The sequence below is a fragment of the Schistocerca piceifrons genome, chromosome X (genome assembly GCF_021461385.2).
Source record: "Schistocerca piceifrons isolate TAMUIC-IGC-003096 chromosome X, iqSchPice1.1, whole genome shotgun sequence".
NCBI classification, from domain to species: Eukaryota; Metazoa; Arthropoda; class Insecta; order Orthoptera; family Acrididae; genus Schistocerca; species Schistocerca piceifrons.
Window position 1 is genome coordinate 774,977,076 of NC_060149.1, and position 15,861 is coordinate 774,992,936.

General features: G+C 36.8%; 1 protein-coding gene across 1 annotated transcript in view; it reads left to right on the forward strand.

Annotated features, from left to right (window-relative positions):
* The window catches only part of LOC124721568 (AP-3 complex subunit delta-1), a 269,083-nt gene that overhangs the window by 142,182 nt on the left and 111,040 nt on the right, over nucleotides 1-15,861 (forward strand). Inside the window, exon 12 of the mRNA XM_047246607.1 lies at nucleotides 14,921-15,066. Within this exon, the coding sequence (XP_047102563.1) occupies nucleotides 14,921-15,066 (146 nt within the window). The remainder of the gene's footprint in view (nucleotides 1-14,920; nucleotides 15,067-15,861) is intronic.

Sequence of the window (15,861 nt, forward strand, 5' to 3'; positions counted from 1 at the left end):
GCTTGTTTCAAGTTCCATGGATCATTTGTATGATAAATTGTAATCATATAGAGTGAGTCATTTTACATTCATATTGGAAATTAATTTGCAAATGTGGCTACAAGCTGAAAATTTATAAGCTTTTCCTTTTTTAAATAAAATGTACAGATCTGAGTTAGTAATTCCTGCCCACAAACTTTTACACCCTGCAATAATAAGAATTCTTCCACAAATAGGAGAAACTTTTTCAGTTTGTTTTAAAATTTTACTTTGCTGTCTGTCAGACATTGTAGAGCACTGGGTACGTTATTTAAAAAAAAAAAAAAAAAAATTTGTTGCAGTATTGTGCACTCCTTTCTGTGTTAAAGACAACATTACTGTGGAGTAAACTTTTATATTCGTATTTTGTTCATCTAACTGTTAAAGCTAATTTGCTATCTAGTCTGTCCTCTCATTTTATTTTCTCACCCCATTTTAGTTGTGCTGGCTCTGGTGACCCTTGGTGTATCCTTCATTGGTCAGCTACAGGCCGTAGCTGCCTGGGTTTTATCTTACTTATAACTATCTTGCAAAAGCTATCATCATGAACATTTTCAGCCACAGTGACATGGTCATAAATCCTGAAACTGACAGTTCTCTCTTTCTCTTGTCATACCTTTTTCTGTCATTTCCCTTTGAATTGCAGGACTGATAATCAGGCAGTTTAATCCTTTTAAACCTTTCATCATCATTATTTCAGATACCTGACTAATTTACAACATGTCATGTTTTGGGGGGGTCTGAGCACTATGGGACTTAACATCTTAGGTCATCAGTCCCCTAGAACTTAGAACTACTTAAACCTAACTAACCTAAGGACAACACACAACACCCAGCCATCACGAGGCAGAGAAAATCCCTGACCCCGCCGGGAATCGAACCCGGGAACCCGGGCGTGGGAAGCGAGAACGCTACCGCACGACCACGAGATGCGGGCTGTCATGTTTTGACAGTGACTGTAGATCAATATAGATTGTTATGATGAATCTAACCACCTCGTGCATGAGAACTTACATCAGAGCTTTTATTCACCTTGTCTGTTGAATCTTGGAACGTTCACAAATTTCCCAGTGTTGTTTATAGAAATCCAGCTTGCAGAATGTTTTGTTTACTCTGTCTTAAAGATACGACTCTCCTTATTTTGAGTACCACACTGGACTCGCATTTGGGATGACAATGGTTCAAACCCACGTCCAACCATCCTGATATAGGTTTTCTGTAATTTCTCTAAATTGCTTCAGGCAAATGCTGGGATGGTTCCTCTGAAAGAGCGCAGCCGATTTTCTTCCACATCCTTCTCTAATGAGATGAGACCGATGACCTCGTTGTTTGGTCCCCTCCCCCAAATCAACCAACCAACCAACCAAACCTTTTAAAACATTGGTGTAATTTACAAGGGACATTGAATAAGGACTGGCACTCATACTCAAAAAAAATTCGGGCATTTACAAATTCAGACCTTTATTATCTTCTACTTATTCATCACCCAGTGTGATGCATTTGTCCCATCTCTATTGCCTGTCCTAGAAGAAATGGGTAAGGCTGTACTTTGTTATACACTTAGTCTCTACTATTACTACTACTACTCCTGCTGCTGCTGCTGCTGCTGTCTGAGCCACTGACAGCTTGAATGATGGGTAATTAAGGTCATTCTTTCCTCTAATGTATGAACATCACTTGACACCTCAAATTGTGATGGATTATTTGATGAATTTCATCACCTGATTAATTATTGAGTTACCACAGAAAATTAATGTGTGTTGTGGTCTTCAGTCCTGAGACTGGTTTGATGCAGCTCTCCATGCTACTCTATCCTGTGCAAATTTCTTCATCTCCCAGTACCTACTGCAACCTACATCCTTCTGAATCTGCTTAGTGTGTTCATCTCTTGGTCTCCCTCTACGATTTTTACCCTCCACGCTGCCCTCCAATGCTAAATTTGTGATCTCTTGATGCCTCAAAACATGTCCTACCAACCGATCCCTTCTTCTAGTCAAGTTGTGCCACAAACGTCTCTTCTCCCCAATCCTATTCAATACCTCCTCATTAGTTACGTGATCTACCCACCTTATCTTCAGCATTCTTCTGTAGCACCACATTTCGAAAGCTTCTATTCTCTTCTTGTCCAAACTAGTTATCGTCCATGTTTCACTTCCATACATGGCTACACTCCATACAAATACTTTCAGAAATGACTTTCTGACACTTAAATCTATACTCGATGTTAACAAATTTCTCTTCTTCAGAAACGCTTTCCTTGCCATTGCCAGTCTACATTTTATATCCTCTCTACTTCGACCATCATCAGTTATTTTACTCCCTAAATAGCAAAACTCCTTTACTACTTTAAGTGTCTCATTTCCTAATTTAATTCCCTCAGCATCACCCGATTTAATTTGACTACATTCCATTATCCTCGTTTTGCTTTTGTTGATGTTCATCTTATATCCTCCTTTCAAGACACTGTCCATTCCGTTCAACTGCTCTTCCAAGTCCTTTGCTGTCTCTGACAGAATTACAATGTCATCGGCAAACCTCAAAGTTTTTACTTCTTCTCCATGAATTTTAATACCTACTCCAAATTTTTCTTTTGTTTCCTTTACTGCTTGCTCAATATACAGATTGAATAACATCGGGGAGAGGCTACAACCCTGTCTCACTCCTTTCCCAACCACTGCTTCCCTTTCATGCCCCTCGACTCTTATAACTGCCACCTGGTTTCTGTACAAATTGTAAATAGCCTTTCGCTCCCTGTATTTTACCCCTGCCACCTTCAGAATTTGAAAGAGAGAATTAATCTATAAGACATTATTGAATATAAATATTCAAAATTTGTCTGGAGGTTGATTCATTTGTTTCCAAGACTAGCAATTATTCGAAGAGCAAAGGTAACTGAAGTGAATTGTTTGAGAAGCTTGATAATGTGTTTCTTCCAGTTAAAGATTTCATCAGTGTGTATACTTGAAAATTGGGAGCATTCTGCTCTATGTACTGACTCTTGTTCATGTTCTACATCAGTTGTTGGTATTTGTTGTACAGAAATGAATGCAGTGTTTTATCCAAATTTAGAGTGAGTCCATTTTCAGAGAGCCACTTAATAATTATTTAGAAATCATCATAAACAATCTCTCCTGTGGCTTTCTCTGTAATGGGATTTATTAAGTGTTGTCTGCAGGGAGGGGGATGGGTGAAGGGGACTGAGGGAGCAGGTGCCCCTTATGAGAATTCATTTAGTTTACGAGTATGCAAAGAAAACCTGTAACCACAGGGCCTCGATTATTATGTTCTCAAGTACCTGAAAAATTACCACTAAGATGACATGAAAATATTGGTAAAATGGTTTAAAAAGATAGAGAGCACATAAAAGAGAGTTATAAAATGAACTGGAGTAATGAATAACTTGATAAGAGGTTGAAAGTTGAATTACGAAAAGGATAATTAATTTGAAATCATTGTATTTTTCTCTAAGAAATATCATTCTTTGAACATGTATGAAGGTGGTTGTATAACCATTTTATAACTATCACTGTGTGTGTGTGTGTGTGTGTGTGTGTGTGTGTGTGTGTGTGTGTGTGTGTGTGTGTGTGTGTGTGGGCGCGCGCGCGCCAGCTAGCATGGATATGTCGTCGAAAGTGATGGAACATCTGTCGTCAAACAACATGTGATTGTAGTTAGAAAATCTTTCTACATTTGCTGAAAAACAAGTGTGTGTCATTCGACAATTTCCTTTAGTTTAGAAACTGAGTCTAAAAGATTGGCACACAAACATCAATATTTCACGGATAGATATTATATTTAGCACGTCATCAATAACAAAATATAGTTCTTTTTGTTTCAATACCCATATGTGGTCTCACGCAAAATATTACTACATGCCTTATCTGAAAACTAGATGGTACAGATAGATTGAAACCCCTATCAGGATGGAAACAAATCATAATTTGTGTCGTGTCTCAGTGAGGAACTTGAACTTTTCACTCGGGGAAGGAGCATCTAGAGGAATTATTGCGCAAGTTTAAAAGAACAGTTGACAGTACAGTGGATAAATATGTACCCAGTAAAACAGTTCATGATGGTAGGGACCCTCCATGGTGTACAATCACTGTAAAGAAACAGAGACTACTTCATAATAGGTGTAAAACAAATTGGAGGGCTATAAAGAGAGAGATGGTGAATAAAATGCTTTTGGCTGTCAAGGGAGTAATGCATGAAGCCTCTAGTGACTATCGTAGCAGAATAGCATCGAAAGATCTTTCACAAAACCCAAAGATGAGACAGGAACTAAAATTGAGGGCAGCAAAGTAAAGGCAGACGTTCTTAACTTTGTTGCCAAATGTTCCTTTACAAAGGGATGTCCAGGGATATTACCCCAGTTTAATTCTCTTACCACTGGAAAAATGGGTGAAATAGATATTAGTGTCAGCAGTGTTAAGAAACATCTGAAATTTTAAAAACCTGACAAAGGTCCAGGGCCTGATGGAATCCCTATTAGATTCTGTTCACAATTTGCAGCTGAGTTAGCCGCTCTGCTAGCTACATTGGTAATAAACACCTCAAACAAAAAAACTGTGCCCAGTAGTTGGAAGAAAACACAGGCCACACCTGCCTATAAGAAGGGTGGCAGAAGTGATCCACAAAACTATCATCCAATAACCTTGATATATATTTGTTGTAGAATCATGCAAAATGTTATAAGCTGGAACATAATGAAGTATCTTGAACAGAATGACAATCTCCAAGCCAAGCAGGTTGGATTCGGAAAACATAGATCATGTGGAATCCAACTCATGCATTTTGCACATGACATGTTGAAAGCCATGGTTCGAGGCAGTTAAGAAGATACAGTATTTCTTGATTTCCAAAAAGCATTTGACTCAGTACTGTAACTATGTTTATCATCAAAAGTACCATTTTATGGGGCATAAAGTGAAATTTGTGACTAGATTGAAGATTTTTTGGTACGGGAGACATAGCAAGTTATCTTCTGTGGACAGTTGTCAACAGATGTAGGAGTAACTTCGGTTGTACGCCTAGGAGCCAGGAAAATATGTTCAGCCACTTGCTGTTCATGTTTTATATTAATGAGCTTGCAGACAGTATTGATAGTAGCATCAGACTTTACACAGGGCATGCACTAATCTATAATGAAGTACTGCCGGAAAGACATTGCACAAATATTAAGTCTAATCCTGATAAGATTTAAATGTTGTTCAAATATTGGAAACTTGCTTTAAATGTTCGAAACTGTGAAATTGTGCACTTCACGAAATTAAAAATCCTAAGACAATAATATCAATGAGTCACAGTTGGAGTAGGTCAATTCATACAAATACCTGGATGTAACACTTTGGAGCGATATGAAATATGAAATCACATAAACTCAGTCATAGGTAAGGCAGGTGGCAGACTTCGGCTCATTGATAGAATACTACGAAATGCATCTGTCTACAAAGGAGACTGCATACAAAACAGTTGTGTGACCCATCCTAGAATATTGCTGTAGTGTGTAGGACCCATATCAAACAGTACTGACAGGGGATATTGAAGAGATACAAAGAAACGTAACACAAATGGTCACAGGTTTGTTTTTTGACCCATGGGATGGTATCACGAAGGTGCTGAAAGAACTTAACTAGCTGACACTATTCTATGAAAACCTACTTAGAAAGTTTCTAGAACCAACACAAGGTGATGAATCTAGGAATATATTTAACACAGTATGTCTCACTCCTATAGGAATTGTGAAGACAAGATTAGATTAATTACAGTGTGTGAAGAACCATTTAAAAAGTCACTCTTCTCCTGATCCATAGGTGAATAGAATGGGAGAATATCCTAATGGTATATTAGGACTTACCCACTGCCATACACTTACGTGGTTTGCAAAATATGCATGTAAATGTAGGCGTAAAAGTTGTCAACAGTAAGACGTGTGACAGTGACAAGAAGCATATGAACCATCAGTTTATTTTCAGCACATACAAAGACATTCTCCAGAAACATGGTTGCGTTCTTCGTAGAGGCTCATCCAATTTTCCTTCTTGCTGGCATTAAAAAAATGAAATGCTGTACTGTGTTAAACAAACATGTAAAAAATGAAGTATAATCACATAAATGACAATCCTTGCAAAAATTAAATAACATATGGTTCGTATATATGATGAAAAATGCGAAATTAAATTTACATTTCTCTAGCCAGAATATTCGGGGTATTAGTACCTCTGAACAATGCACACCTGATAGGCAAAGAAAGGTTACATGTCAGCAAATCCTGAGCATTACTAGTAAGCTATAATAAAATGAAATGCAGCTGGCCATCGGCCGAACGACAAAACTACGTCGTGGGTATACGGTACCATTAAGGAGAATATCCATGGTGAGAGTTCCATCTTGGAAATGTTGGCATCCTAGAGAATGAATGAGTCACCCTTCCAGTTCCCACATCATTAGGTGTCACATCTCCAGAAACCTCAAATGTCTGTTGGTGTAACAAAACAGTTGCACTACACAGCATTTACACAACAAAACACATTTCACAAAAGCTTACTTCTTCGAAATTCAAATAATGGTTACAAGACATACTGCAGAATATTAAAGAAAATGATATAGACATAAAGCAAATACATAACAAGAAAAAGTTAATCACACCAGATAACAAAATAAAGGCAATATGGTGAAGGATGAGAGAGGTAGAACCAGCCATGAAGAATTACAATGTCATTGGCAAACCTCAAGGTTTTTATTTCTTCTCCCTGGATTTTAATTCCTATTCCATATTTTTCTTTTGTTTCATTTACTGCTTGCTCTATATATAGATTGAATAACGTGGGGAATAGGCTACAGCCGTGCCTCCCTCCCTTCCCAACCACTACGTCCCCTTCGTGCTCTTCGACTCTTATAACTGCCATCTGGTTTCTGTACAGATTATAAATAACCTTTCACTCCCTGTATTTGACCACTGCCATTTTCAGATTTTGAGAGAGAATATTTCAGTCAACATTGTCAAATGCTTTCTCTAAATCTACAAATACTATAAACATAGGTTTATCTTTTCTTAACCATTTCTACGGAATCCAAACTGATCGTCCCCAGTGTCAGCTTCTAACAGTTTTTCCATTCATCTGTATAGAATTAATGTTTGTATTTTGCAACCATGACTTATTAAACTGATAGTTCAGTGATTTTCACACCTGTTAGCACCTGCTTTCTTTGGAATTGGAATTATTATGTTTCTATTTAAGTCCGAGGATATTTCGCCTGTCTCATACATCTTGCTCACTAGATGGAAGAATTTTGTCACGGCTGACACTCCCAAGGCTATCAGTAGTCCTAACGGAATGTTGTCTCCTCCCAGGGCCTTGTTTCGACTTAATTCTTTCAGTGCTCTGTCAAATTCTTCACACAGTATCATATCTTCCATCTCGTCTTCATCTACGTCCTCTTCCATTTCCATAACATTGCCCTCAAGTACATCACCGTCTATATGCTCCTTCCACCTTTCTGCATTCCCAACTTTGCTTAGGACTGGTTTTTCCTTCTGAGCTCTTGATATTCATGGAGGTGATTCTCTTTTCTCCAAAGGTCTCTTTAATTTTCCTGTTGGCGGCATCAATCTTCCCCCTAGTGATACAGGCTTCTACATCCTTACATTTTTCCTGTAGCATTCCTGCTTAGCCATTTTGCATTTCCTGTCGATCTCATTTTTCAGATGTTTGTATTCCTTTTTTCCTGCTTCATTTACTCAATTTTTATATTTTCTCTTTCCGTCAATTAATTTCAATATATCTTGTGTTACCCAAGGATTTCTACTAGCCCTAGTCTTTTTATCTACTTGTCCCTCTGCTGCCTTCTCTGTTTCATCTCTCAGAGCTACCCAGTCTTCTTCTACTGTATTCCTTTCCCCTGTTCTTGTCAATCATTCTGTAATTCCCCCTATGAATCTCTGTACAACCTCTGGTTCTTCCAGTTTACCCAGGTCCCATCTCCTTAAATTCCTACCTTTTTGGCACAGTAATGTAAAAACAGGTTTTACTGTAATTATATAGTTGGCTTGTACATTATTATAACATTGACCAGGTACTAAAGGCGCACTGTACAAACCAATAGGAGAAAATAATGAGCTGATAACAATGTCCTCAAAATCAAAATTTGTTAATCACATGTATGGGAAAGATGTTTTGCCCCTACCAACATGAAAATCTATGGTTCACTAGTATCTACAAAAAGTACCAATTCTGCTAGTTGATTGTTAAGTGGAAGGTCATTCACATATATAAGGAATAGGAGTGGAACCAAAATTCAACTCTGTGGGACATGCTTTTTGATTTCACCAGTCACTAAAATTTTCAACCCTTCCAGCATTGCTTGAATTATTTAGCACAACCTTTTGCAAACTGTTTGTTAAGTGTTATTAAAACCAGTTGTGTATAATGCTATCAATTCCATAAAATCTTAGTTTATCCAAGAGTGTGACGCCTTGGAAAGGTAACAGAAAATTCCGTAGTGTGAAATATTATTATTTAAGACTTGTAATATTTGGTGAGTGAATGAATAAATAAATAGCATTCTGAGTTGAGCAAAAATTGTGTAATCCAAATTGTGATATGTTAAGTAAATTGTTTCTACTTCAATGTAAGACTACTCTTGAGTACATTACTTTTTGAATATTTCAGAAAATGATCTCAGTATGGAAACTGGATGATAATTATTTGTCTTTCTTGTCACTTTTCTTATGAAGAGGTTTAATAGTTGCATGTTTTAATCTGTCTGTGAAAAATGGCCCAGGACCCATCTGTAGTATGCTGCAGTGTATGAGTGTACACCGTGTGTTTGTAGTCGAAGAATGTGATGACAGTGTCCTTACTCATAGATTTCTATACATGGTTCTTTTAGTAGTGATTGGTCATGTTGCACTCACTCTGTGCTACTTTTTCATTTATGGGTCATAACAACACACGCACGTTGTGTCTGCAGGGATATTTTGCCATCCTGTATCACCCTCCTCTTCAACACACTGATTCTCGTAGCAGAAGAAATAAATGATTCTGTTTTTGCTCCAGAGTAACTAATCAGTCTCCAGTGCCCAGTAATGGTTGTTGTCTCTGTCAGTCCTGTAATAGGTGCACTTTCTCCTTCTTGCAATTTTCAATGTTTCTGATCATCTTGAAATGCATCATGCGAATGAAAATAGTCTGAACAGGACAAAGCAGGCTCACCAATAACCGGTCTTCAATTTGTCACAAATCACAGAAGCATTTTTATTCAGTTAGACAAAAATTTTATCATGTAATTATGCTCACTAAATGTAGACATGTTGAAGTTTGAGAGGCCAAAAATCCTCAGCCACTTCCATTTAGTGCTGAAACTTCTGTATTTATCTCATCTAAAAGTATAAGTTATACATGAGGGTCTCTCCTGGCCGTTCTACACTATCAACGATAACTTAAGATGATGTATTAAGTCTCTAAACAAACTGTAGAAAATTAATGTACCTGCCAACAGTCTGTCGGCCCATCTGATGATAACTTGGTTTGTTGTTTAAATAGTGTGCATATATCTCAACAGTCTGCTTGTTCACCCAAGAACTTTTCATTCAAAGAGTACTTCGTCACTGAACCAACATAGCTATGGTCAGAGTGTGTGTCAAAGGCAAATTGTAACAAATGCATACTTTTTGTTATCTTTTAATTTTATATTTTTTAAGGTGCAACAACAAAAGTAAATTTAGTTACATTTGAATCTATAAGTTTGTATAATTCACAGAGCATGTTGCAAACTACATGCACCAAATAAACTTGTCATTGTCATCTTCAGTTTGAACACTGATTTAACGCGGTTCTCCATCCCAGTGTATCCTGCACAAGCCTCTCCATCTCTGCATAAATACTGTAAGTCACATCCTTTTAAACCAGCTTGTTATAGCAAAATGTTGGCCCCTCTCTACTATTTTTTTACGCTAAGCACTTCCTTCCACCACCAAATTGACTATTCTGAAATGCCCCAAGATAAGTCCTATCAGCGGATCCTTTCATGTAATCAAGTTGCTCTATAAATTTAATTTTGCAACACTTTCATTCAGTGCCTTCGTTAGTTAAATCTGATCATCCCATCTGATATTCAGTATTCTTCAGTAGCACCATATATTGAAAGCTTATTCTCTCTCCTTATTTGTAGTGTTTATCACCCACATTTCACTTTCGTAAAAAGTTACACTTCAGACAGCTTCAGAAAAGACTTCATAACATTTTATTTGTTAAAATATTCTTTTTTTTTTCAGAAATGCTGTTCTTTCTTTCTGCCCTCTCTACGTCTGCCTTCAGTAGTTATTTTGCTGCCCAAATATCAAAACTCCTCTATTAAATTAATGTCTCATTTACTAATGTAATTCCCTCAGCATTGCCTAGTTTAATCCAACTACATTTTATTACCCTTGCTTTAAAAGACAATGTTCATTATATAACCTCTATTCAAGACATTATCCATTATGCAAAACTGATCTTCAGAATTCTTTTCCATCTCTGACAGAATTAAAATTTCAGCACCAAACCTCGAATTTTTATTTCTTCTCCCCAAAATTTAGTTCATTTTCCAAATTTCTCTTTGTTTTGCTTCAGTGCTTGCTCAATGTACAGCTTGAGTAATGTGGATAGACTACAACCCTATCTCACTCCCTTCTCAACTACAGCCACTCCTCAATGCCCTTCGACTTTTGTAACTGGAGTCTCTCTTTTTTTCAAATTGTAGATAACCTTTCACTCCTGGTATTTTATTCCTGCTGCTTAATAATTTGAGGGAGTGTATTCAGTCAAAGTTGTCAAAAGCTTTCTCTGAATCTGCGAATGCTATAAACATAGGTCTATGTTTCTGCAGTCTGTTTTCTAAGATAAATTGTAATGTCAGTACTGCCTTTTGAGATCCTATATTGGTCCGGAAACCAAACTGATCTTCCCCGGTGTCAGCTTCTGCCAGTCTTTCTAGTCTATGTTAATAACTAGTGTTAGTGTTTTGCAAACCCAATTTATTAAACTTTTTGTTTGGTAATATTCACATTTATTACCACATACAGCAAATTTCTGTATGAAACCATCTTGACAACTACAGTGTATACAATATTCAGGGGCGGGTGTGGGAGAATGCACTTGTATTTCCAGTCGTGCACATGGCATACTGGTGTGTTGTAATTTTTAACGTAACAGTACACCTATTTTACGTTCTCATGAATTTTGATCATAATTAGAGCGTTATAAATGCCACATGGTGCAGAGTATTGTAGTTGCTGAAGGACAGTTGCAGTGCATACACTTTTAATAGGATGAGTAACATTAGCAACAGAAAGAATGGCGTACAAAGGTGACAATAGATATTTAGCATATATGAATTTCATATTGCTGTAAGTAATAAGATATATCCACAGTTGTATAAATTGGTGTATCAGAAAATCTATTCTCATAAAAATCAGATATTAAAAATAAAAAGCCTGAAGAATAGATCTGTGGCTGCTCAGGTACTGATTTGTTGCTTGACTGCAAACGTTTGCAGTTGTGGATGCAAATAAACAGTATGTTTAGTGTTTCATGCCTTTACCTAATGAGGACTAGAGTGCCAAAATTTGAACAAAAAGTGTGTATACTATATTGTGGTATTATGTATTATTAATTTGATGGAGATAACACATTGACATGTGCAGTGGATTTTGCAATGTAGTGTGGTGTTGTAGCTCAGTAGTGAAGTGTCAGACTACAAATTCAAAGGTCTGTGGTTCGATCCTCAGTTGATCTTAGGATTTTTATCTCTTACTTGTTACTTCTTACACCAGTGGCAATGTTTGTTGATGCAAAAAATGTCGATTTGCACTATGGTTTGGAGTCTACGATAAACTGTAAGTTCTCTTATAATTGGCTGCTTGAGGAGATTCAAAAGTCAGAGGAAGGGAATATCATATACCATATACAATGGGATCTTGCCTAGTAAAGCATTATGATGTTCAAACCAACCTTAGAGTTGATGGCAGCTTTAAGTATTTTAATAATAAATAAATAATAACCAGAAAATGTGAGCATGATCATCATTTGGGTACCTGACTGCCAAAGATGAGTTGTAAATGTTTTTTTAAGTCTAACAATATTTCTAATGATTACAATATAATTAGAATTCAGTATTTTTTTATAACAATGGAACTGTAGTGATTCTTAAAGCTTTCCTAGCTCATCTGTTCAGTATATAGCTCTAGCGTCTGCCACCTGATCACACTTTGTAAATCTGCAGTATTTCTTTGGAGACACTCAACATTGTCATGTAGTGCCTAAGGGTTACTGTGACAAGTAGCAGAACTAAGAGTCATTTATTGAACAGAAACAGTAATTAATGTGAGCTTGCAAAAAGTGGCTGTGCCAAATGTCTTTGATAATGTAATATGTGTGTATAGTTTTCAGGTGCTTTTATTACATAAATTTTCACTCACAAGGGGAACATGGCAGGTGCCATAATGTGATTTCCCAGAAACTTTGCTCAGTGGAAGGGGGGTGAAAATATGCGAACAGTGTGTCTCGATTTTTTCATAGAGACTCGACCATTTCTCAGAAAATCAAGTTCAAAGTTTTTGACATAATTTAGATGCCTTTTAGCGGCAGTTATCTCGGCCAAAATAATAGAACAGTGGCTAGCATTGCAGCCTTTCACTTTTGTGCCCCATGTTCGAAACCCAATTATTGTTTATCCTTGTTTTAATTAATTTATTTTTTCATTTATCTACTCATGTCACTATAGGTTTACTGCACATACATGCCTTATCAAGTTAGGTGGAAAGTTGGGCGTTATATTAATTGTAAATGTATAACTGGGTTTCACAATAAGTGCCTCACATTTATTACATAATAAAGGGGCATTCAGTAAGTACTGGAACACACTTTTTTTATGAAAGCAGGTTGGTTTTATTCAGGATTTCAAAACACCATACTATTCCCCACTATTTTGGCTGCAAAACCTTATTTTCAAAGATAATCACCATTCAGTGCGACAGCTTTATACCAGCTTGCCTGGGGGGCAGTGTCTGTATGCCCACATGGTACCACTCTACTGGTTGATGTTCAAGCCAACATCTTGCTGCATTAAAAACCGCCCCATCATCCATGTTCTGCTTCATGCAGAGTACATCCTTCATTGGGTCAAACAGATGGAAGTCGGAAGGTGCGAGATCCTGGTGTAGGATGGATGAGGAAGAACAGTCGAAGTTTTTTGAGCTCCTCTTGGGTGTACAGACTTGGGAGAAGTTTGACTGCATTTTTGTAGCGATGAACAACACCTTACCCAACAACTCACAGTGCTTTTGTTCATTGCCATGTGTCCATGGACATTCTGCGAGTGCCTGTGAACATCTGTGATACTCTGATTTTCTGCCAACAGAAATTCAGTGACATCACTCTGCTTGGAACGCACCTCCGTTATAGATGCCATTTTAAAGACTGTGTATAGAACCGTCACCTATCAGAAATTCATAAATCTATAGGAGCTGAAATGGAAATATTCCGTGATGGCCCGCAACAAAATCTGCATTTTTCTGAAGTGAAATTGGTTGTGGAAAAAAAAGTGTTGCATTACTTATCGGAAGTCCCTTCTAGATGTATATATGGCATTTTTAGGCATTACAATCTTTTCAAATTCTCAAATTGTTATATTTCATTGTTACACCAGTTCTTATGTTCTTATATTTTATTCTTATGTTTATTCTTCAGGAAGATTTGATGCATTCCCTTGGTTTCTGATTGTAGAAATATAGAAATTCCAAATATCACAAGCATTGCACTGAAGCAGGTTTGCCACAGTGACATTTCTTCATATAAATTTCACTCAGGAAGGAAAAGTCGATAACATTGCTGAAGGTTTCATGTATTGGCAGTAATTTTGTGGCAACAGAACCGTAACAGACCACTTTACGGAAAACTGGTGCTTGCAATTGGTTATGAATCCAGATACAATACACAAATTTCACCGAAAACAATTTCAAATAATTTTCTCATTTATTTATTTATTTATTTTATTTTCTCTCATCAGACATACAATTAGTAGACAAATAAGGACAACATTATTTCAATATACATTGGAAAAAGATTCACGTAGATGGGTAGATAAATGAGAAACAAAAATAAAAATAATAATTGTGTTTAGAGTACGGGGTGCAAAATTGCAAAGCTGCGATGCTGGTCACTGTGTGCTACTGTTTGGTTGTACTATTTACTTGCGTAAAGGTATATGAAGTACTTCGAGAACCTTGACCATTGTTTTCTCAGAAACTGCTGAGTGTCTACAGCTAAGCAGAGACCTGTGTTTGCTTATTTTGACTGCTCTTCCACTCAGCAAAGTTTCTGGGGAATTAGGTTATGGCACTTGCCATGTTCTCTGCATCAGTATTTTCTTCGTGATGTAGACAATGATGGTAACCTTTGAAACATTTTATGGAAACTCATCATTGCTTTGATTCAGACATAAAGACTTTTATGCAGAAAAGTGATTAAAATGCATATAGAACCATCTAAAGATAATTGCTAATGCACTCAAAACTACTTGTGAATATGTAAATGTGACTCGTTGTAATTTTTTAACATTGTTTGTAGTACGTTATGCTCTGTTCTAATAACAAATCAGGAGGTTTTTGCAGATTTATATTTCATCTTTGTTTGGTGGAAATAATCACACTAAGTATTATTCTCTTTTTCTAAGGGCTTGACAGATTAATTAAAATTGAAAAGAAATGCAAATTAATACTTATGGGAACATTGTATCTCTTTCCTTTTTTATGACTTTCTGAAGGCGTAAGGCTTTTGGTAATCCATGGATTTTCTCAGTAAGTATTAACAAACATTAACAGCATCTGTTGTTGTATGTTTTAAAGTACTTTCTTTTGCAGTGAAATATCTTGGATTGCTGGCAATGTCAAAAATATTGAAGACTCACCCTAAGTCAGTCCAGGCTCATAAAGATCTAATTATGCAGTGTTTAGATGACAAAGATGAGTCTATAAGGCTTAGGGCTCTCGACCTCCTGTATGGAATGGTAAATTTTACCACTTATCAACCTTTCATAGATAAGTGCATTTTCATCTAGACTTGTTTGCTTCAGAGCTCGGAAATATTTACCTGTGATCAACAATTGCGTATGCAGGAAAATATTTAGTAATTTGTAGCAAGTGGTTTTTCCTTACATAGGAGTTGAATAATTCCAGCAGTCATTCTGATATTTTATTATGAATTTATTATGCATCCTTGATTTTGTTATCACTTTTGTACCAAATTTGTTATAGGAATCTTTTCATTGCTGAGCACATTCTTTCTTCCCTTAAAGGTTCGAACGCACATGCGCGCCCACACACACACACACACACAACACACACACACACACACACACACACACACACACACACACACACACACACACAGCCGTGAATCCACAAAGGTATTTACATTGTGTTGCAACATATATCTTGTACTGATCCAACAATGAGCTGCAGAGGTACAGCAATACACTGTGCAAGCACTCTTCATCGTCCCCAGCTACACAATTAAAACTATCTTCTGTGGTCAGATTTGTGAGCTGCTGGATGGACATCCATTCAAAAGAATGTTGTTGTGCAATTTCTTGAATTTTAAAAAGTTAAATTTTCTTCTTGTTTCGTTATTCTCTTGAAATAGTTTCCTATTGTGTTTGGAATCTCTCTTGTCAAATAAGTGTGTGGTCTAAGAAATGTTTGTAACAGCATATACAATAATTTTTTTCTTGGGCACTAACGACCTCACATCATCTCCACTGTCCACAACAACAAAATATTGAGTTCGTTCCACCATCGCCACC